Consider the following 21,603-nt stretch of genomic DNA (forward strand, 5'->3'; position numbering starts at 1 on the left):
GAACTGATTTTCTTTCAAGGTGTCTCACTATTGATGGTAATGATGCTGAAAGCATATGTGGAGAGGAGAAAGAGATGGTGATTGGCATGATTGACAGAATTATTGTATCTGAAGGTGTAATTACTAGAGAGTGCTGGGACAATACAGTTGAGTGCGATCAGGTCTTTAAGGCTATGAAGAATTACATAATGCTTTGATGGCCTAAAGAGGGACGGATTCTTGATGATTTAAAACCATTTTTAAGGTGCAAAAGGGATTAAGTGTTGAGGGGAATTTAGTGATGAGAGGTACCAAGTTGATTCCTCCAAGTGAATTGAGAAGCTGGTTGGTCAAGTTAGCAAATAGCGGGCATGGAGGCATTACAGGCACCAGGAAACAATTATGTCTTTACTACTGGTGTTCGGGGTTGGATGTTAATGTGGAGGTGATGGTTGACAGTTGTGCAGTGTGTGCTCTGGCTAAAAAGTCCATAGGTACAAGGAACACTCCTTTATGTCCGGTGACATTCCCTGCACGGCTGTGGAGATTTGTGTTGGTGGTTGTTGACTATCACTTCAAATGGGTGGCATACAATTATTTGAAGGAACCTAGGGCCAGATGTAGGAAAGGAATTGCAACTCGCAAACGGCAAAAACTGCCGTTTGCGAGTTGCAAATCACATTTTCCTATGCAGAAATGCATTCTGCGAGTCGGACCGACTCGCAAAATGCATTTCAGAATCGCAAATAGGAAGGGGTGTTCCCTTCCTATTTGCGATTCCTAGTGGTATGCAATACCACTTGCGACCGCATATGCGGTCGCAAATGGTGTTGCAGTTACCATCCACTTCAAGTGGATGGTAACCCACTCGCAAATTGGAAGGGGTCCCCATGGGACCCCTTCCAGTTTGTGACTGGACCCAAAAACATTTTTTCAGGGCAGGGAGTGGTCCAAGGGACCACTCCCTGCCCTGAAAAAATACCGAAACTAAAGGTTTCGGTTTTCTTTTTAAGTGCAGCTCGTTTTCCTTTAAGGAAAACGGGCTACACTTAAAAAAAAAAAAAAAAAACTGCTTTATTTAAAGCAGTCACGAACACGGAGGTCTGCTGACGACAGCAGGCCTCCATGTTTGCGAGTGCCCATAGTCGGTATGGGGCCGCAATTTGCGACCCACCTCATGAATATTCATGAGGTGGGTCATTGCGACCCCATACCGACTTGCAGACGGTGTCTGAGACACCGTTCTGCATAACATTTTGCGACTTGCAAACAGCGAGTCGCAATGACTCGCTATTTGCAAGTCGCAAAATGTTATTTTGCTACATCTGGCCCCAAGTACCTTGAATGTAATAGCATTTTTGAGGGAGGTCTGAAGGGGTGCCTGCTTTTGTAGTCACAAACAATGGTGTACAGTTTGTCTCACATCAAATGACATAATTCCTGAAAAATCTGGGAATCAAACATTTGACCACTGTGCTTTTTTGTCCTCAAGGTAATTGCATGGTAGAGAGGGTCAATTGCATGTTGAAGGAAACCGTGCAATTAGCTATTGCGGCTGGTGGGCAAGTTCAAGAAGCAATTGGGATAGGATTTGGTGCTATCATAATACTTCACAGTTTATGAGTGGTATTATCCCTTGTGCTTTATTGAGAGGGAGACATTCTTTTGATGAATTATCCCCAAAATGGGTGATTGAGAAATCTAATCCTGATAGGGGAATTCCTAGCCTGGATTCCATGAAACAAAAAGTGGAAGCTTCTGAAGGCAAAGCTAAAAGCAGATGTGATGAACTCAAAAGGGTGAAAGATGTGGAATATAAGGTGGGATAGAAAGTGAAAATAAGGAGACCATGTAGGAAGAGAGGGTCTAAGTTCTTTCCAGAAATTAAGATCATTCAGGTGGCGAAACACTCGGTTAAAGTGGAAGGGGGAAAGTGGTGGAGAAAAAGAAGAGTGGCGAAAATTGGCAAGAAAAGGATAGAGAGTAAGAATCTACCTACGAATAGAAAAGTTGAGGATAAATATGTGCATGATCGCATGGAAAGAGGATTGTACACCGCCAACTCTGATGTGACTGTGGAGAATGTGGATAGGTAGAATGTTATGATTTACAGTGGCGATATGGATGGTACAAGCATAACTGAAGAACTCGAGGATAGCTTTGTTCAGAATGTTTTCTATTGACTTTCCGAGGCCACATTGCAGAGAGCGTCCGAGGCCACATTCCAGAAAGCGTCAGTTGCTGCTGTCCTCTTAGGATGCCCGTCACAGTGGGACGCGTTCATCTCGACTTGTATTTGTTCTACAATAAATCTGTCTAAGTCATCAATGTGTGTGACGTCTTCGTGTGAACAACCTTACATAACTACTATTAAAAGCAGCTCCCTGCTTGTGGGAGCAATGCTAGCTCCCAAAGGACGTGGGAATCTGGCTAGGATCGTGGGGCTTTGAAGCTCCCCCATTGTCCTGTCACTCTCTTTTTCATCCCATTATGGGATGGAAGAGCAATCAGTGCCCAATTTGTCAATAAAAACGTGCCTATGCCCGAAGCTCTCCTCTTAAACAAGTGACTGCTGCAATTTAATGTGCGAACACGGAATACTGAGGCAACGTAATCCTGAAGCCATCTCAGGCCTCTTCAATCCATTTAAAGCAACTCCCTGCCCCTTCAGCTCACTCTTGCAGCTTTCTGCTTTCTCCCATTGTGACTTTTTTTCGTTTTTCTCTTCCTCCGTCTTCCTCAAAAATAAGTGCTGGTGCTCCATTCCAGAAACAACAAGCACAGATTAAGCACAGATTAAGCACTGATTGCAATGTTTTCCCCCTGCAATAACTGCAACACTGGAGGGTCCTGTGGCATAATGGTTAAGGTCATAAACTCTCACACTGAGAGTTGAGGGTTCTAGTCCAGGTCTGTCAGTGGTCATTTCTCTATTTTAATTTATTTTAAACTTTAAAAGTTTAAGCTTCAGACTGAAAGGCCATCTCACTCTTTTCAAATGACAAATACATTTTTCTGTTTAATTTGTCCAGAAATCTATCATTCTAAATATAACATTCACCAAAGCTTACAAAACTCACATTCGCTCTCCTCTCATTTTCTTTCTTTCCCTCTCAAATTCTCTTTTTCAATCTCTTTCTCCCACTCACACACCCCTCAGTCCCTCACGCACCAACTCACAGACCCACTCAGACCCTTGTCCACCCACTCACAGCCCCACTCACAACCTGACCACCCACTCACAGACCCACTCAGACACTCACGCACTCACTCACAGACCCACTCAGACTCTCACACACCCAGTCACAGACCCCACTGCCACCCTCAAGCATCCACTCACAGACCCACACAGACACTGACACAACCACTAAGACACTGATGCACCGACTCTCACACCCAGACACACCCAGGCACCTATTCACAGAGCCACTGACACTCACACACCCACTCATAGACCCACTTAAACCCTTACAAACCCACTGACAGACCCACACTGACACTGATGCACCCACTCGCACACCCAGACACTCTGACAGTCACTCTCACTCCAACATACACCCTCTCACACGTATTCTCACACCCAGAGAGACAGACCGTGGCCACCTCTTGCCACGCACGGCCAAAGGGCCATGTGCAGGGTGGATTTGAAGGGTAGTGGGGTTGGCCACCGGGTCTGGCTGAAGGCGGTGAGCAGCAGTGATTGATTTAACGTATAGTAATGAAAACTACTTTACATTAGAAAAACCATAGAAATTCCCTGAAAAAAAACAAAGGTTACAGAGATGTTCTAGTTCGCCTTACATTTTAAATTTATGAAACCATAGAAATTCACCTGTTATAGTTAGAGTTATCTCTAGTAACTATAACTCGTGCCCTAGGGTAACAACTAACCCCCTCATCATGCACTGCTAATTACTCCACAAATTACTGCACTCATGACATCTTTGATTCCATCATTGATAATATCACTGTAATATTTGCAGTAAAATCTTTGATTAAAAAACTGTATAGCGGGGCACAAGTTACAGTTACCTTAGGGCACCAGTTATAGTTACTTGAGATAACTCCAATTATAACAGGCGAAGTTCGTATGTTTAAAATGTGAGCCTAACTATAATGTCCCTGTAACCTTTGTTTTTTTAAGTGAATATATATTCATATATATCTAAATATCTATCTATCTATCTATCTATCTATCTATCTATCTATCTATCTATCTATCTATCTATCTATCTATCTATCTATCTATCTATCCATCTATTTATCTATATTTATATATTACCCAGTCACCACTAGGTAGTTATAGTTAGAACCTAGTTTCTACAGAAAAAGCATTTTTTATTTTGCTATTAACTTTGGTGTCGCTTGATGAATCTTCATGAAATTGTCCAAAAACTTTCACGCTCACATCAGCTGCTGTCTGGAAAGTTTTGGGGTGATCTTCTGAGGGTGCCGAGAAAGGGGGGGTCCCAAAACATGTTTTCCCCATTCATTTTTCTATGGGGATTTTGAAAAGCGATAGCACCACATCTTCAGGACGGAATTACACCAAATTTGGCAGAAAGGTAGCTCCTGGTCCAGAGTGAGCCTTTTTTGGTATTTGGGGCAAGATTGTGCAGTAATTGTTAGGAAATTTGAGGAAATCCAAATTTGTATCTATAGGGACATTGATCTGTTGCGAAACCAACATGAAGCATTGCGGCTCTGTGCGACAGAAGGAAGTAATGAGATTGGCTGGTCACAACCTGTAGAGAAAGTTGCAGCTGCCATCTTATCAACTGGTTAATGGCACTGGGGATGGGAATAGGGGCTGTAAATAATAAAAGGGGTCAGTTTAGAGGTACTTTGATCTCGTGAACCGTGAGGTGCAACAATGTGTGTCTGAGGGACTCCTTATTAGTTTGAAATGGTTCAAAACTCTTTTTTTCCATGATTGTCAAGTCGCGACTCTGTCGCGTCCCCTATGTGTCCCCATGTGTAATGTCATGACGGAGTCGCAAACCCTGTTGAAAATGCAAAATACACATTCATAAAAATGCACTCGCTGACAGACCCACTGAGACACGAACACAACCACTCACAGGCCCAGGCAGACACTTGTACACCCAGTCATGGACCCACTCAGTCACTCATTCACCCACTCACAGACCCACTGACACCCTCACGCATCCCCTCACAGACGCGTTCAGGCCCTCTTTCACTCACTGAGAGACCCACTGAGACACTCACTCATAGACCCAGACAAACGCATCCACTCACAGACCCACTCATATATGTATGCACCCACTCACAGATCCACTCAGATTCTCACACACCTACTCACAGACACCCTCATGCACCCACTCACAGACCTGTGCACACATTGACACACCCACTAAAACACTAATGTATGCACTCTCACACCCAGACAGACACTCTCACAGCCACTCTCCCCCCCAGGTACAGCCTCTCACATCTATTCTCATATCAAGAGAGGCTGCGGCCAACTTAAGCCATGCACGGCCAAGAGGCTCTGCACAGCATGGGGTTGGGTGGTTATGGGGGTTGGCCGCAGGGTCCAGCTGCAGGCTAGGTCTTGCGGGCAACCTCCGCTGTGCACAGGTGAAGTCAGTGCAAGGTTGGGTGCTTATAGGGGGTTGGCCTCAGGGCCTTTTGGTGGCCAAGCACCGCTGCAGTGGTTGGATTAACATATAGCAATGAAAATGACTATACATTAATTAAAACATATACATTCACTGAAAAAATCAAGGGTTACATGGACGTTAAACTTAGGCTCACATTTTAAATGTACAAAACCATAGCCATTCACAGGTTATAGTTAGAGTTACCTCAAGTAGCTATAACTCATCCCCTGAGGTAATTATAGCTCGCGCCCTCACCATGCATGGTTTTTTAAGTGATATACATATATATATATATATATATATATATATATATATATATATATATATATATATCACCCCACTCCAAACCTAAAACAAAAAATCCTTACTACTCTTTATCACACCCTTAAACCTAAAAATGTCTTACTACTTTGTTTACCCCATCCATTCCTGAACCCTAAAAACTCCTTAGTAACCATTACTTCTACTGTATCCTCAAACCTAATAACCCCATAGTACCTGTTAACTCTACCAATCCCTGAAACCTAAAAACTCTTTACAACCATTTCTCTTACCATCCCTGAAACCTAAAAGCTGACTACCACCCTTAACCCCTATTCAGCTATTAACCCCTTCGCTGCAGGCCTTTCCCCCCTCAGGTGCCAAGCCTTTTTTTGGCTATTTGGGGCAGTTCACGCTTAGGCCCTCATAACTTTTTGTCCACATAAGCTACCCACACCAAATTTGCGTCCTTTTTTTTCTAACGTCCTAGGGAATATAGAGGTACCTAGAGTTTGTGAGTTTTCCTGAAGGAGACCAAGAAATTAGCCAAAATACAGCAACAGTTTTGTTTTTTTCAAAACAATGGGAAAAAAGGCCTGCAGAAGAAGGCTTGTTGTTTTTTCCCCCTGAAAATGGCATCAACAAAGGGTTTGCGATGCTAATATCACCATCTTCCCAGCTTTCAGGAACAGGCAGACTTGAATCAGAAAACCACATTTTTCAACACAATTTTGGCATTTTACTGGGACATACCCCATTTTTTAAAAATGTTGTTCTTTCAACCTCCTTCCAGTTAGACACAGATATGGGTGTGAAACCAATGCTGGATCCTAGAAAGCTAAACATTTCTGAAACGTAGACAAATTTCTGAATTCAGCAAGATGTAATTTGTGTAGATTCTACAAGGTTTTCCTGCAGAAAATAACAGCTGAAATAAAACAAATATTGAAATTGAGGTGAAAAAAAACAGAAATTTTTCTCTATGTATTATTCTGTCCTTTTTTCCTGCAATGTCATATTTTTTAAAGCAATATACCGTTACATCTGCTGGACTCTTCTGTTTGCGGGAATATAAAGGGCTTGTAGGTTCATCAAGAACCCTAGGTACCCAGAGCCAATAAATGAGCTGCACCCTGCAATGGGTTTTCATTCTATACCGGGTATACAGCAATTCATTTGAAATATAAAGAGTGAAAAATAGGTATCAGGAAAACCTTTGTATTTCTAAAATGGGCACAAGATAAGGTGTTGAGAAGCAGTGGTTATTTGCACATCTCTGAATTCCGGGGTGCTCATACTAGCATGCGAAGACAAGGGGCAATAAGACTTGTTTTGCTATTCTGTGTTCCCCCAAGTCTCCCTATAACAATGGTACCTCACCTGTGTGGGTAGGTCTAATGCTCGCAACAGGAAACGCAACATGAACACATCACATTTTTACATTTAAATCTGATGTGTTTTTTGCAAAGTGCCTAGCTGTAGATTTTAGCTTCTCGCTCAGCCGCCACCTAGGGAAACCTACCAAACCTGCACATTTTTCAAAACTAGACACCTAGGGGAATCCAAAATCGGGTGACTTGTGGGGCTCTCACCAGGTTCTGTTACCCAGAATCCTTTGCAAACCTCAAAATGTGGCAAAAAAAAAACCTTTTCCCTCACATTTCAGTGACAGAAAGTTCTGGAATCTGAGAGGAGCCACAAATTTCCTTCCACCCAGCGTTCCCCCAAGTTTCCCGATACAAATGGTACCTGACTTGTGTGGGTAGGCCTAGCGCCTGTGACAGGAAATGCCCCAAAACACAACATGGACACATAACATTTTCCCAAAGAAAACAGAGCTGTTTTTTGCAAAGTGCCAAGCTGTGGATTTTGGACTCTAGCTCAGCCGACACCTAGGGAAACCTACCAAACCTGCACATTTTTGAAAACGAGACACCTAGGGCAATCCAAGATGGGGTGACTTGTGAGGCTCTCACCATGTTCTGTTACCCAGAATTCTTTGCAAACCTCAATATTTAGCCAAAAAAACACTTTTTCCCTTACATTTCAGTGACAGAAAGTTCTGGAATTTGAGAAACACTATGTGGACACATCAAAATTATCAAATACTAAACTACCTGTTTTTGTGGGGGGGGGGGGGGCCTGCGTTTTTGATCCTAGGCTCAGCAGCCATGTCGGGAAACCTACCAACTCCAAACATTTCTGAAAAGTAGACACCCAAGGGAATCCAGGGAGTTGTGACTTGCATGAATCCCCCAATGTTGTCTTACCCAGAATCCTCAGCAAACCTAAAATTTAGCTAAAAAAAACACATTTCTGTGTGGGATCACCGCACCAGGACGAATTTACTACCACCCAACGTTCCCCTCAGTCTCCCGGTAAAAATGATACCTCACTTGTGGAGGTGGGCCAAGTGCCTGTGACAGGGAAGAGCCAAAACATATTGAAATTGAGAGGGAAAAAAGGGGGTCACCAAGGGCAGTTTGAAAAAAAACATTTTTAGGCTGACAAGTGTGGCAGAATTGTTATTGGTATAGGTAAGACAATGCTGGGTGGTAGGAATTTTGTGGATTCCTGCAGATTCCGGAAGGTTCCATCACAAAAATGTTGGTAAAATGTTTGATTTCCAGCAAAGTTGGAGGTTTGCAGGGCATTGTGGGTAAGATAATGGTGTGGGGTGCATGTGAAGTACACCACCCTTGACTCACCCAGATGTTATATTTTCAGATGTGTCTAGGTTTTGTGGATTTTTCTACATGGCAGCACCTCAAAGTCCAAAAAGTGCAACCCTCACCATTCCAAGTGGGAAAATTTTGAGAGTTAGCCAAGCTTTCATGGCCCAAACGTAAAACCAAAACCCCAAATAATCAAATGTGCTCTTGCTTGACATGGGATAAGATGTTTTACTATGCAGGGGAAGAGCTGAAAGACTGTTACCCCCTTCAGTTGGGGTGGGGGCATAACCATGCCCATACTGCTGGTAGCCACCACCACACTATTTTTAGTTTTGTTTAAACTCCCTGACATCTAGTAGACCTTCTACCACCCTGGGGTGTGGTTTGGGGGTAATTGCCACATCGACCCACTGGTGGGCAGAACAACTTTGCCCCATTTCTTTGGGGTGGGGGTATGGCTATAACCACACCCTCTAATTTTGAAAAAAAAATCATCCCTGGTGGGCCTTCTGCACCATAAAGTAAATAAATAAAAAAAAAAGATATCCCTGGTGTCTACGGGTTTCTGCTCCCCCTGGGGGCAGATCCGCCTAATTATAATAGCCCGATCTGCCCCTGGGGTGGTATAAAAGGGCTAAAAATATTTTGCCCCCGGGAAGTGGCCCTTGCTCAAGGGGCCGCTCCCCTTATGCATAAGTAGAAAAAATAAATCCATGTTGTCTAGTGGTTTCTGCCCCCCTTGGGGGCAGATTGGCCTAATAAAAATAGGCCGATCTGCCCCTCTTGGGGGCAGACATGGCCTAAATACAATTTGTCCCCCAGGGGAGCGACCCTTGCCTAAGGGGTCACGCCCCATACATAAAAACATAGGTAAACCAAAATATATATATATACCCGGTGTCTAGGGGTTTCTGCCACCTCTGGGGCAGAAAATGCCTAATTATAATAGGCCGATCTGCACCCAGGGTGGGCTGAAAAAGCCTACAAATATTTTGCCCCTCCTGGGGAGTGGCCCTTGCCCAAGGGGCTGCTCCCTTTATGTGTAAGTATAAAAATAAAAAAACTCCCTGGTGTCTAGTGGGCATTTCTGCTGCCCGATCGCATCGCAATCGGGCAGCAGAAATGCTTGCAGAGACATGAAAGGAAAGGCCTTTCCTTTCCTTTACTGCCTCTGCCTGTCCCCTCCTCCCGAGTGGAAGAGAAATTCTTAGCATTTCTTTTCAGCATCGCGCTGGAAGGTGACCGCTGATGAGGTCAGCACGCAATCGCGTGCTGACGTCATCAGACATCACTGGGAGGGAATCCGGGGAATGAGGGGTTGGGTGTAAGGAGAAGGATTAAATGATATATGTATACCTTTGTATCTAATCAAAAATATAAATTTATCTATATTACCTAGTAGGTACTTATAGTTAGGACCTAGTTTCAATTTTTTTGTTTTGCTAATAACTTTTGTGCCATTTGATGAATTTTAAGGAAATGTTCAAAACTAATTTGCCAGTCACTTCAGCTGTTGTCTGCAAAGTTTTTAGATGATCCATCAAGCAGGGACCGAGATAAAAGGGGGGCTTCAAAACACATTTTCCCCATGCAATTCTCCATAGGGAATTTAGACACCAGTATATCCTGAACTGCTGAACGGACTTACACCATATCCTGGTCCAGAAAGAGTGCTGTTGTAATTTGGTGTAAAAAAAAGTAAATTATTTATGTTTATCTTGAGACGTGGATCCACCGCCGATCCTCTGTGGATCCTGGTGGATTTGCAGGTCCACTCACCAGCAGCAATGCCATGATTGGCTGGCCACCACCTGAGAGAAAAGTTGTGGCTGCCGTTTTGTTAATCAGGACTCGGTGCCCAGGGGGGAAAATAAAATGTAAAAGTGATAGAAGGGGTCAGGGTAGAGGTGTCCTGTCCCTATGGGAGTGGTCTGTTAGTGGCCCCTCAAGGGCAAGAACTTGTCCAAAAAATGTTTTTTCTTAGCATGCGAGGATCCATGGATCCACCCGGATACTCCCAGATCCTCATAGATTTGGGTGGATCAGTTGATCCAGACCGCGATAAACAAAAAATACACCCACATACATATTCACACACTCACACACCCACTCACACACCATTATAGCCACTCACACACCAACTAAAGGACTCACACACCCACTCACACAATCACTTACTCACACACCCATACAGCCACTCACACACCCACTCACAGATCCATACAGCAACTCACATGCCCTCTCACAGACCCACAAAACCACTCACCCACCACACAGCCACTCACACACCCACACAGCCACTCCCACTCAACAGACCCACACACCCACATACCCACTTAACAGACCCACACACCCACATACCCACTTGCACACGCACACAACCACTCAGACACCCAGGTTACAGGAACGTTATAATTAGAAAATAGCATTAAACAAACATACAAATTCACTGAAAAACCAAAAGCTACAGGGGCGCTAAAGTTAGGAAATAAAATTACAAAAACCCCTAGAACTTCATTGAAAAAACAAAGGTTACCAGGACATTATAGTTAGATTCAGATTTTACACACACAAAACCATAGAAATTCAGCACTTATATTTACCGCAAGTAACTGTAACATATGCCTTAAAGTAACTATCTCAATCCCTCGCCATGAACTGCTAATTACCCCACATATTACATCACTCATGACATATTCTATGACATCACTGATAATATCACTGCAACATATGCAGTGAAATTATTGATGAGAAAACTGCACATACAAGGGTGCAAGTTATTGTTAGTTGAGGTAACTATAACTGCTGCATTTCTGTGGTTTTGTGAGTTCAAAATCTGGACCTAACTATAATGACCTATTGTATAACCATTTTAGTCCTGCAGCTTGTGTACTTTTGTCCAGTTACATTTCATTCTGCTTTCATTTTTTATATTTCAGAATAGGCCACATTTGTGGTGGTGTTTTATTTTCTTTATCTAGTTGTTCTTTCGCCTATTGAAGCACTGCATTTTAGCAAGATCTTCTTTTAACTTTGTGGTTTCCTCAAGGCAGCAACGAGATAGGGTTGCTGGCACAAGTGGTACATTGGGTCTCCAATGTTTACAGAAACACACACATCCTGACATGAAGACGTTTTCTCAGAACATCAGCTGTTTTATTATAAAACATTTCTCTGGCCCATGCATTTTAGAGGGGGATTCCAGCCAGATGACCACAACCGCATGCTGATTGACTTTGCTACAGTTGCTTGCTGAGACTACCGGTTCTCTGGCCTACATGGGATGGTGTCTCTATAGACAACAGGCGTCCTTGCTTAGGTATGGGGGATGATGTCTTCTCAGGGGGGGAATCCTGAAGGGCGGATTAGGGCTTATCATGCTGTGCTCTAACATAGCTCATGTAGGAACCGTATATGTTACGCTTAGTGACAGTATGGTGGGATTTTTCCTGTGTTTCACTCTTCTTGTCACCATTTTGCTTTAGTGTGTTGTATCATCCTAGTTATTGCAATTCATGCCATTTTATCTAAGATGCAGCTAATTCAATAAACCTTATTGAATCATTCTCTGCCTTTGCTTGTTTTTGCATGTATGAGACTAATGTAACTGAGAGAAAAGGATGAGATCTGATACACCACGAATTCCCCTGAGAAGTCAATCTTGTTATGCGCCCGGTTGCCACAATCACCCCTGCTCTTGGGGGGAGGTGAGGCGCTGCTAGTTAGCTGGAAAACCGGATTAGGCCAACAGCTGTCACATGACAGTCTCTGTCTTTATCTTCCCTGCTAGAGTCATAACTCAAGCTTCAAGTCTTCCACGACTCTCATATGCATGTCTTAATTTCATTTTATCTTTTGGAAAATATTTCTGTTAGAAACTGAAAATCCCCGACCCCCTGCGACTTCCAATTTCACACATCTACTGCCCTGAAAGTGGGACAGTAGAGTAAGGTATTAGTAGAATTAGAAACATTTTAATCTATATTTCTGTTCCTTATTTCTTTTCATTAAAATTTTCTTTTCCTTGAAAACGGTTTCCTTCCCTCACTAATCCCCTGAAAAATTGAATACTGGTGCACATTGTCACCTAATGAATAAGCTTTAGTAAGTTCTCTCAAACCAATCAAGTAGCCCCCTCTGCTACCCACAAGCAACTCTACTAATGCACCTCAATCCAAGCACCATGCTTCTTCTGATATTACAATAGAGGTACTCAATCTAAGCATGGAGCCCTATCTGCTACTACAAGCACTACGAACAAAGCCTACAGTATACTCATCTACTTTAGATAGCTCAGCTAAAGTGCCTCATTCTAAACACAAACTCTCCACGTAGTTCTGCTGATGCACTTCGACCAATCATGAAGCTTCCTCTTCTACTCCAGACATGCCTAAACTAATGTAAGTCAATCTAAACACAAAGCCATGGGCACTCCACCGGATACAGCTGTGCGGTTGCACTTCAGCCAAATCATGAAACACACACTGGTTCTGTAGATTGGTCAATCTTTTACGTTTTTCTCAGATCCATATCAATTTAGTTAATTTGGGACATTTTTTGCATTCTGGGAGCTGTAGTCTTTCTTTTAGAATGGATCAACAGGACCACAAACCCCAGAATAGATAGGGATCTAGTTGAGCTAATAATGCACAATCCTGTGAAATGTAAGAGATCTGCTGTGCCTGCAGTAGTATGGTGTGCATGGAACTGGTGAACATGAGAGCACTGGCACAGCTCTACTGTTGTAGCAGAGTTCAAGCAAGGAGCACTCTGTCTCATTCTATACAGAGCTCAGATGAGGCACTTGAAACCAAGCACTTTGCACCAGCTGTTGTTCCAGACACCGTTTAGCTAGTGTAAGCCACTTCAAGAGTATAGTGACATATTCCTTACACATTATTGTTAGCACGCCTGAGTCCTTTCTGATGTCCCCCTTCAGTATCCTGATTTGATAGTAAATGGTGTCTTTACCCTCAGTAATAACTGTTACCCACCACAGCACCTGAACATGATGAAACTCTATTTGACCTCTTCCTTTGTACTTCGGTGGCAACCTTAAACATCATGTATTTCTGCACATGTGGAAAGTCTCCCATATAGGATCCCGAGTACCTCTCAGGCACAGCCTCTTAAAACACTATCGCTAAATGTGTACAATGAATCTTGCAGAGTTCTCCCAATGCACTTCATTCCTGGTACCAATCGTTTTCTGTTATATTGTATTAAAAAAACACAAAAACTCACAGGGAGCACAACCACTGCAGATATATCATGATGCATATCATCGTATTTCGCTCTGTACATGTGCGGCCTCTGAAAGAGCTCGCCCAGAGATCCTCAGTCTGGACCTGCAGAGCAATGACTGTGGCCTATGTGCAAAGACTCCTACAGAGCACTTCCATTTTTGGTTTTGCCTAAGACAGTATCAAAGCACTTGAATTCTAATTGTTAACCATGTTGCACAGTATCAATCACATTGCTGTGCATCATGGTTGAAAGTTAAAAAATGAGTATTGCTATGATACACTCAACGCTGGCCACGTCATATTGTTTTTTTCTTGATTTTTCTTTACTGTAAGCCACGTTGCACAGAAGCCCGCGCTGTTTTTAAACTTGTCCAAAAAACATTGGCAAAGCCAATACATCTCACATAGACAAAACCTAATGGCTTTGTCAATGCTTGTTTGTATTTGTTGTGTCTGATCTATTGTCTCATGACATGGATCACCCTATAACACTCTGTGAACTGGTAGCACAACCCATACAACATTACTTTTTAGGTCAAGATCTTTTAATTTTCATAAAATTATTTACAAAATATACTTCTTGTTACTGGAAGGTGCATTCAGCCACCTCACTTCATTCATTGGTCTGTTGTGTCATTGTGCTCATGCCCACTACAACATACAGCATGGGATAATGGGGCAGCCAACTTCAGCCACTGGTCACCTTTACTTTGAGTGACTGCGCTTTGCTCTTTCACAATGAGCAGGACTGCACACAAGGTAGTGCCAGTGTTTTTGCTTTTACTTTAAAATTACTTGAATGTTTTGAGTCAAAGCATGATCTTTCTTTCAGATGTGAGAACAGGTTACATTCCATGCATTATCAGTTCCCATCCCCCTCCAATGCTGTTGTAAATTCCCCTTGAAGTGTCCTTGAAACTGTTAAGAATTGTGTTATTCTCTTTTTGCTCTGCATTCAGTAGACAAACCAAAGCTTTAATATTATACATGTGAATTCATAAGTGGAAATCTTTCAGAGCACATTTATTATGGACTCAGTTTCATCAATGGTTCTTTAATACATTTTGCCCAGAAAAAATCAGCCTTTACTGTGTTTATTTTGCAGAACTTGTATTTTTTTTAATTTCCTTCTTCCTACCTCCTTTCAATTCTTGCTTTCTTTCTTCCTGTTATGTTTGCTTGTTTCTTACTTTCTTTCTCGCTTGCCTTCATTTCATTTCATTCTTTCATTCTTTCTTTTCATTTATTTTCTTTCTTTCCTTCTTTTAATTGTCTTTCTTTCTTTCCATTTTTCTGTCCTTTCTTTCTATTTTCTTTTCAGCTTTCCTTCCTTCATTCTGTCCATTTTTTGCCTTTTCAGCTTTTTTCTTTTATTTTCTTCCTTCCTTCCATCGTTTCTTCTTTCTTGCTTTCGTTTCATCTTTTCTTCTTTCTCTTCTCTTTTTTCCTTCTTTTTGTCTTTCTATCCTTTCTTTTATTCGTTCTTGCTTTGATCCTATTTTGCTTTCTTTACTTCCTGTTTTCCTGCTTTTTTACATTCATTACTTCTTTATTTCTTTCCTCATTTCCCTCTTTCTATCTTTTCTTTTTTATTTCTTGCTTTCATTCATTCTTGCTTTCTTTTCTTCTTACTTTCTTTTTTTCCTTCCTTGGTTCCATCTTTCTAGTGTTTAATTCTTTCTTGCATTGTTTCCTTTCCTGTTTTCTTTCTTTGTTGCCTTCATTCTTTCTTTTCTTCTTTCTCAAAGGCAAGAGGCTGGCAGCAAATGACAAGAACGATTGCCATTTTCTTAGGTCTGTGTCAGCCAAGTTCCTTCAATTTTACTTAACTTATGTGTATGACATAGTTATTTTATATGTTTTTTTCAGCCACACTTCATCCATTAGTCATGACCTTTAACTGTGGGCTTGAAAACAATCCATACCCACTAGCTAAAAGTGTTGAGGGCTGGTTGCAAAGATCTTACTGGTTCTGCGGTAAAGGTGACACTTCTCAGTAGCGAACCTGATACCACACAACGGCAAGTAAAAGGATCAGGGGCCGTATTTTAATCATACACTGGGGGGGCAATGGTCTTGAGCACCTGCTTTGTGCATCTCTGGGGCACTATGGTACTACAGAAGGGGCCCAAGACACTTTTGGGGCAACTTCTGTAATAGTGATAGCACTGGCACACATGTAGCGCCAGCGCTATCTTGAAAGAGTTTTCCATTCATTTGCATGGGGTATCGCTCTTTGCACATAAGGAAATCCCTTTGTCTCTGCGCCCACACCCTGTTATAGATGTGGATGCAGGTGCAGATGCAAACAGGCCCTTAGGAAGTGCACTGACAATGCACCAAAAAAGGTAGCGCTGAGCCAGTGCGCCTTGAAGGGGTCTCCCTGGAAGGCACAAAGGGATCCCATGGACCATCAAGACATCCATCTCTAGGCGGGTGCAATCACTCACTTCACCTGACTGCAGAGATCTCTGTCTCCTCTCTAAAGTGCAGGTGGCTTCCGCCTGCTATGTGAAAAATTAAAAGGCTTGTGAACAGCCACTCTGCGTTTTAATGAATACAATGCCACTCAGGGCAGCCGTGAGTTAGGGGCAGTACATTCATGATAATAGAATGCACTGCTCTGGTCAGCACCAGGTATACCTTTTGAAAGGTGCAGGACAGTGCACCCTTTCAGTAATTTAGGTCCAGATGTCTTTAGAGAGGATATGCTGTTTTCAGGAGGAAAACATCTTCAGCCAGGGCCACTAGAATTTTGTGGAAGGATAGGATCACATTATGTGGCAGAGTTGACTAAATTATGCAAGGAGAAAAGGCAAATTATAAGGTGTGATGAGGTGCATATTGTGACAGTGTTACTGCATCATTTGGTCGTTCTTATCCATATTAGCAAGTTCTTAGCAAAGGTTTCACTTTATCAGTTCCATTTTAACACTCAAATCTCGCAATAAGCTACTGAAAAGTGACTAGTTCACTTCTGAGTTGTTTTGAGCTAGAAACATTTTTTTGTGAAAATCTGCAAATAAGGCAGCAAATGGTGGATTATGTGGCAAATTCTTAATTACATGAAAAATGCTGGAGCCACAAAATCACATAGGGGCCAATTATGAGTTTGGAGGATGGGAACGCCCGTCTGACAAACTCCTGATGGGGTTGCCGCCATCATATTGGCGACCTGCCCGCTGGCCCTTTCTCAACTTTCCCACTGGGCTGACGAGAGGGAATCATGGTGCATGGAGCATTGTTGCCAGCTCATAATAACGCACATTTCAGGGTGCTGGGCAGGGGGCCCCTGCACTACCCATGCCACGGGCATGGGAAGTGCAGGGGCCCCTGTGTCGCCCCCTGAACTTGTTCTCTGCCAGCATTTTCATGGCGGTAGAACCACAATGAAAAAGCTTGTGGAGAACAAGGTTGTAATCAGCATGAGGCGCCGAGTTCAGCGCTGCCCTGGCTGATTACAACCGCTGTCAGCCCATCGGGATTTGAGATCCTGGTGGGGATGGCGGTAGGTTGGGGGCTCTGCCTGCAAACCTCGTAATATGGGGGTCTGACAGTCCCTGCAAGTCTGGTAGTCCTACTCCTTCCTGAACCCTCCCAACTTGTAGTAAGGATGGCCTATTTTCCAGTTACTTTCCCTGGTCCCTCTCACATTTACTGCTACGTAGTAAGTTTACATGTGTGGGGATCTCTTCATAGAAAAGATGGTGAGGTGGAACTTTACACTTGTATGCTTGTGAATACTGCTATAGAGCTTCTATACATACTACAAAATGCAGTTTGCTAGTAGGCACCCATCTTTTCAAACTATCCTTTCTTATTTCTATTGATTGATATCAGTACCAAAAATATTGAAGAAAGAGCTCTGAGGCCTTAAAATGTGTCTAATAAAATGTAATTAACCTTGGAGATTGGCACAGGGTAAATAGTTAGCTCAAAGTGATGTGTCCGTAACACAGATACAACGTGAGGACTTCTTACTGCACCAGCAACCCCAGCCAAAAGCCAGGGTTACTCTCCATAGATAATCCGCATTCAGTGAAGCTATAGAGGATAGTTTTGAACTCGTAGAAAGATCACTTAGCTGATAAAACTCGTGATAGGACATTCCTCATTAACTCGAACCTGTGTGATGAACACTTAGGCCTGTTTCACACAATTCAGTTGCACAGCTTGAAAGCTATGCTATGAACAGGGGTAATCTTAACATATGGAGAGAATTCTATTTTTTGTGATTCAACTCAGTGAGTTATGCAGGAAGCCTAATAATATGACAGCTTACAAATATAAAACTAAACGTCTGGAAGCAAGATGATTCTATGAATAAAGATGTTTGTCACCATCCAGATGAGCTGGTGTAGGGGGTAAGAGGCGCATCAACACAAGCCACCGTTTCCCTTACTATCTAACTCACTCCAGTCAACCAGTTTCTTTCATTGATGTAATTTACACATCGTTCATGTCTAAAATATGTACAAAGTAATCAAAATGGTCCAATGAAGTGTCAGTATATACATTATAGTAACATTAGTAACATTACTGAATGTCATGTTGTTCTAAATCATTATGAACTCAAGAAAGCAATAGTTAAATAAACTAAATGCAAGAGACAGGAAGGGTTTTTGAGCAGTGCTTTAAATTTTGTTAGGGATGTAGGCAAGTAGTAATTGATAAGATATTTCATGCGAGATTGACAAGAAACAGGGCAGAAACTAGATGGACCCCCATGGTCTTCTAATATTCAGAAGTACAATATAGCCACAGGAACTATAGCTAAAACAATTCAGTAACTATTAGCCTTGCTTCATGACTGAAACACTGCACTTTAATCAATTACCAAAATGGGTGAACGAAAGTGCAGCTTTATGTGAAAATGTGCGTTTGATAGAGTCATTCGCTTTTATATCTGATTTGAAATACATTTTCTCGCAAATAATAATATCCTCCATTAACAACAGTGCTACCTGGAGCTACCACAAGCTGCGTAAAAATTGCATGTGACTCCGTGGCAATACATTTTGAGATTACTGACATCAGTCGATCTTATCTACATTTACATTAGATACATTTTGTGAACGTCATTGATTTAGTCCACAAAAAAAACACTCACTTTGCATCGCACTTATTTGAATTGTGCATGCGTCATTTATACCCAGAACTCAGGTTTAAAGTCCGTGGCACCCAGTACAAATGTCCATCATATGAGGTAGGGCTGAAGTTATTAATTAAAGGAACTGACAGTGCTTGCAAAAGGATGATAGACCAACCTGACCTTGAGGGAATGGAGGCTTTGACATTAGGACTTCCACAACTTTCTAGGCAGAGTTATTTCTAGTAAATCGTGAACCACCACAATTATATGAAATGGGAGGCGAGCAACTCAGGCAATTAACAAATATATCATCATCAACTTTTAATTCTGAAATGGCATGACTTTTCATACCACCGGTATATCATGTAGTGTTTTTCAGATATTCATTTTTATTTTTACCTATCACGTGCTCCTCAACCAAGTGTTTCTTTCTAGAAATCACCTGGCAGAACGATAAATAAACCAAAACCGACTTTAGGTTCGACCCTCGCGCAAAGGGATACAAAACTCCCCAGAGAGATCAGGATTATGAAAAAGCTTTACAATCTATTAAAATAATAATTAACTTTTAAAAACATGAATTGCTAGGTCAGAGATTTGGCAAATGGACAACGTTTCTCCAAATATGTGACAACATCCACAAAACACACTGCAGTGTGCCACAAATGATCTGACAATCAGAATCTCATAAGCTCACAATCAGGGCTTCTTGCATAGTGTTGCCTGAGAAATAGATAGGACTTGAAGAAGAGATAGACATAGTAAAAAAGTCATTACAGCACAACCATTAAGTTGCAATATCAGTTTACCTCAAGTAAGAGCTTCTGAAACCGCACTACGATTTCCTTGCAGTTCAAAAAGGTTCTTTCCCCATCCCCGTCCATGCATTTCTTTAGTTTTCTTATGAACAAGTAATCTTCGGTCAAACTCATATCATCTTCTACCTGTTTTTAGACAAAAATATATATTTATTATTTTGAAAGTCTGAAACTCTAAACCATATCTGCACATTTTATTAAGATATTCAAGTACATCAATCGACTTACCTCCAGTTTTCTCACTTCCTTTTTGAGATGTGCCAAATATTTAAAGAATTGAAAATTTTGAAATTAGATGTCTAAAAACGTATTTTTAAAACAGAAAGGATAACTAAAATAGTAGATGAAAGTTGGAGTCAGTAAAAATTCTTATGTGAAAAATGATGCACACTTGTGGTACACACCGCAATGCGTGTGTGGATGATTTCTTAATGAGAAATGTTACCTTTTGCATTTGTACGTGAGGATTGTATAAATATAGCTACTGGTCTAAAAGCACTGAAAAAATGAAGTTCACCAAAGGGTCCAAGACCAAGTACACTCTTCCTAAGCTCCCTGCACGAATCTAATATTTTCCTTGAAGGCTTCCTTAAAGTAGGAAAGACGATACTGGATTTATGCCCCCAATTTGAACACTGCCTACTTTGCCATTTGATGATGATTATCATAGAATCCTGAGAAAGACAGTTGACCACCAAGATCCAATCTTTTAAAATAGCCACCATACATGGTCATCACGTGGTGTGAGTGTTGGTCGAAATCGTACCTGGTCCAGATTCAGTTAGTGACCTAAGAGTGCCTTCCTCTAGTTAAGTATTTGTAGAAACTTTGGTCTTTAATATTATTAATTAGCCACTGCCTACATGTTGCTGTAAGAACACAATAATCTTGTTTGCCTTTCCTGTGTAGAAAATCACATGTGCAGTTAGTGTCTTGTTAAGGCTGCATTATATAAACGTTCACTTGTAATAAGCACTAGTAATACACGATCAATATGTGCACTGATGCCTTCAATGGTTTAAGGCTATTAATTCAAAATCATTCCTCACATCTCTTAGTTTCTTAAAAAAAACAGATCTTATATTGTTACATTGTTCGCAGTGTGATCCCGTGTTCCCTTTCAGAATACAACTTATATTAACATTTGGAGATATACATTTTGGCATTGTTACATATTTTTTATTCTACAGAATTCACCTCACCAATTGTCCGGTTTCACACTAACATACTAGACTTTCGAAACTAATTTATACTTAAAATGTATCTGCCCTTGAAAAAAGCCCCAACCAAACCTGGTAGAGCTGATTTAAGTTGTCCTGACGCCGGTAATATCCAATTGCAAGTCAAGAGGTAAGGGAGCTCTAGCAAACACATCAAATGATAGTTTTACCTTATCCAACTTCATCTGAAGATAGATCCCGTAAAGTATTGTGCCAATCAGTTGTGCTGTGAGGAAGGTGATTAGCAAGAAGGTGAGGGGTTTCATTGCCGCTGGCGATCCTGTACTGATTTGTTTGGGCGCAGTTGGCTGGTAAGGATCGTTCATTCTTCCTTAACCTGCAGAGGACGTCTTCTGAGCTCTCGGTGTGCTGTGTAAAAGCACCATTAGGTCTGTCAGGCTACGGCACAATTCAGGAAAGTAAAGAAGCGCACCCGTGCAGCAACCCACACTTCCTGGAAAATGTACCTCTAGTGAGAAAGTTTTCTCGTTGTCATGGCTTACCACTAAAATCGCACATGTTTTTTGTATGTTATCACCTTCCATCACTGTTTTATGGTTAGTTTCCTTTTTCTGTCATTTTTTTTTTTAAATGGGCAAAATTTGTATGCTAAAGAGTGTACAGGGGTTGGTAAAAGGAGGTTGAAGGTAGTCTGAGCACAAATGTGATTACACAGGGGTGCCTGAAT

The 21,603-nt window shown here is 41.8% G+C and overlaps 1 protein-coding gene across 1 annotated transcript in view; it reads right to left on the reverse strand.

Annotated features, from left to right (window-relative positions):
- CD40LG (CD40 ligand) overlaps positions 1-21,392 on the reverse strand; it is a 228,914-nt gene extending 207,522 nt beyond the window's left edge. Inside the window, exons 1-2 of the mRNA XM_069212448.1 lie at positions 21,086-21,392; positions 19,687-19,821 (exon numbers count right to left, since the gene is read on the reverse strand). Coding sequence (XP_069068549.1) covers positions 19,687-19,821; positions 21,086-21,241 — 291 coding nt within the window. The 5' untranslated portion in view covers positions 21,242-21,392. The remainder of the gene's footprint in view (positions 1-19,686; positions 19,822-21,085) is intronic.
- Between the last annotated feature and the right edge of the window lie 211 nt (positions 21,393-21,603).

Source organism: Pleurodeles waltl, chromosome 2_1 (assembly GCF_031143425.1).
Source record: "Pleurodeles waltl isolate 20211129_DDA chromosome 2_1, aPleWal1.hap1.20221129, whole genome shotgun sequence".
Classification (NCBI taxonomy): domain Eukaryota; kingdom Metazoa; phylum Chordata; class Amphibia; order Caudata; family Salamandridae; genus Pleurodeles; species Pleurodeles waltl.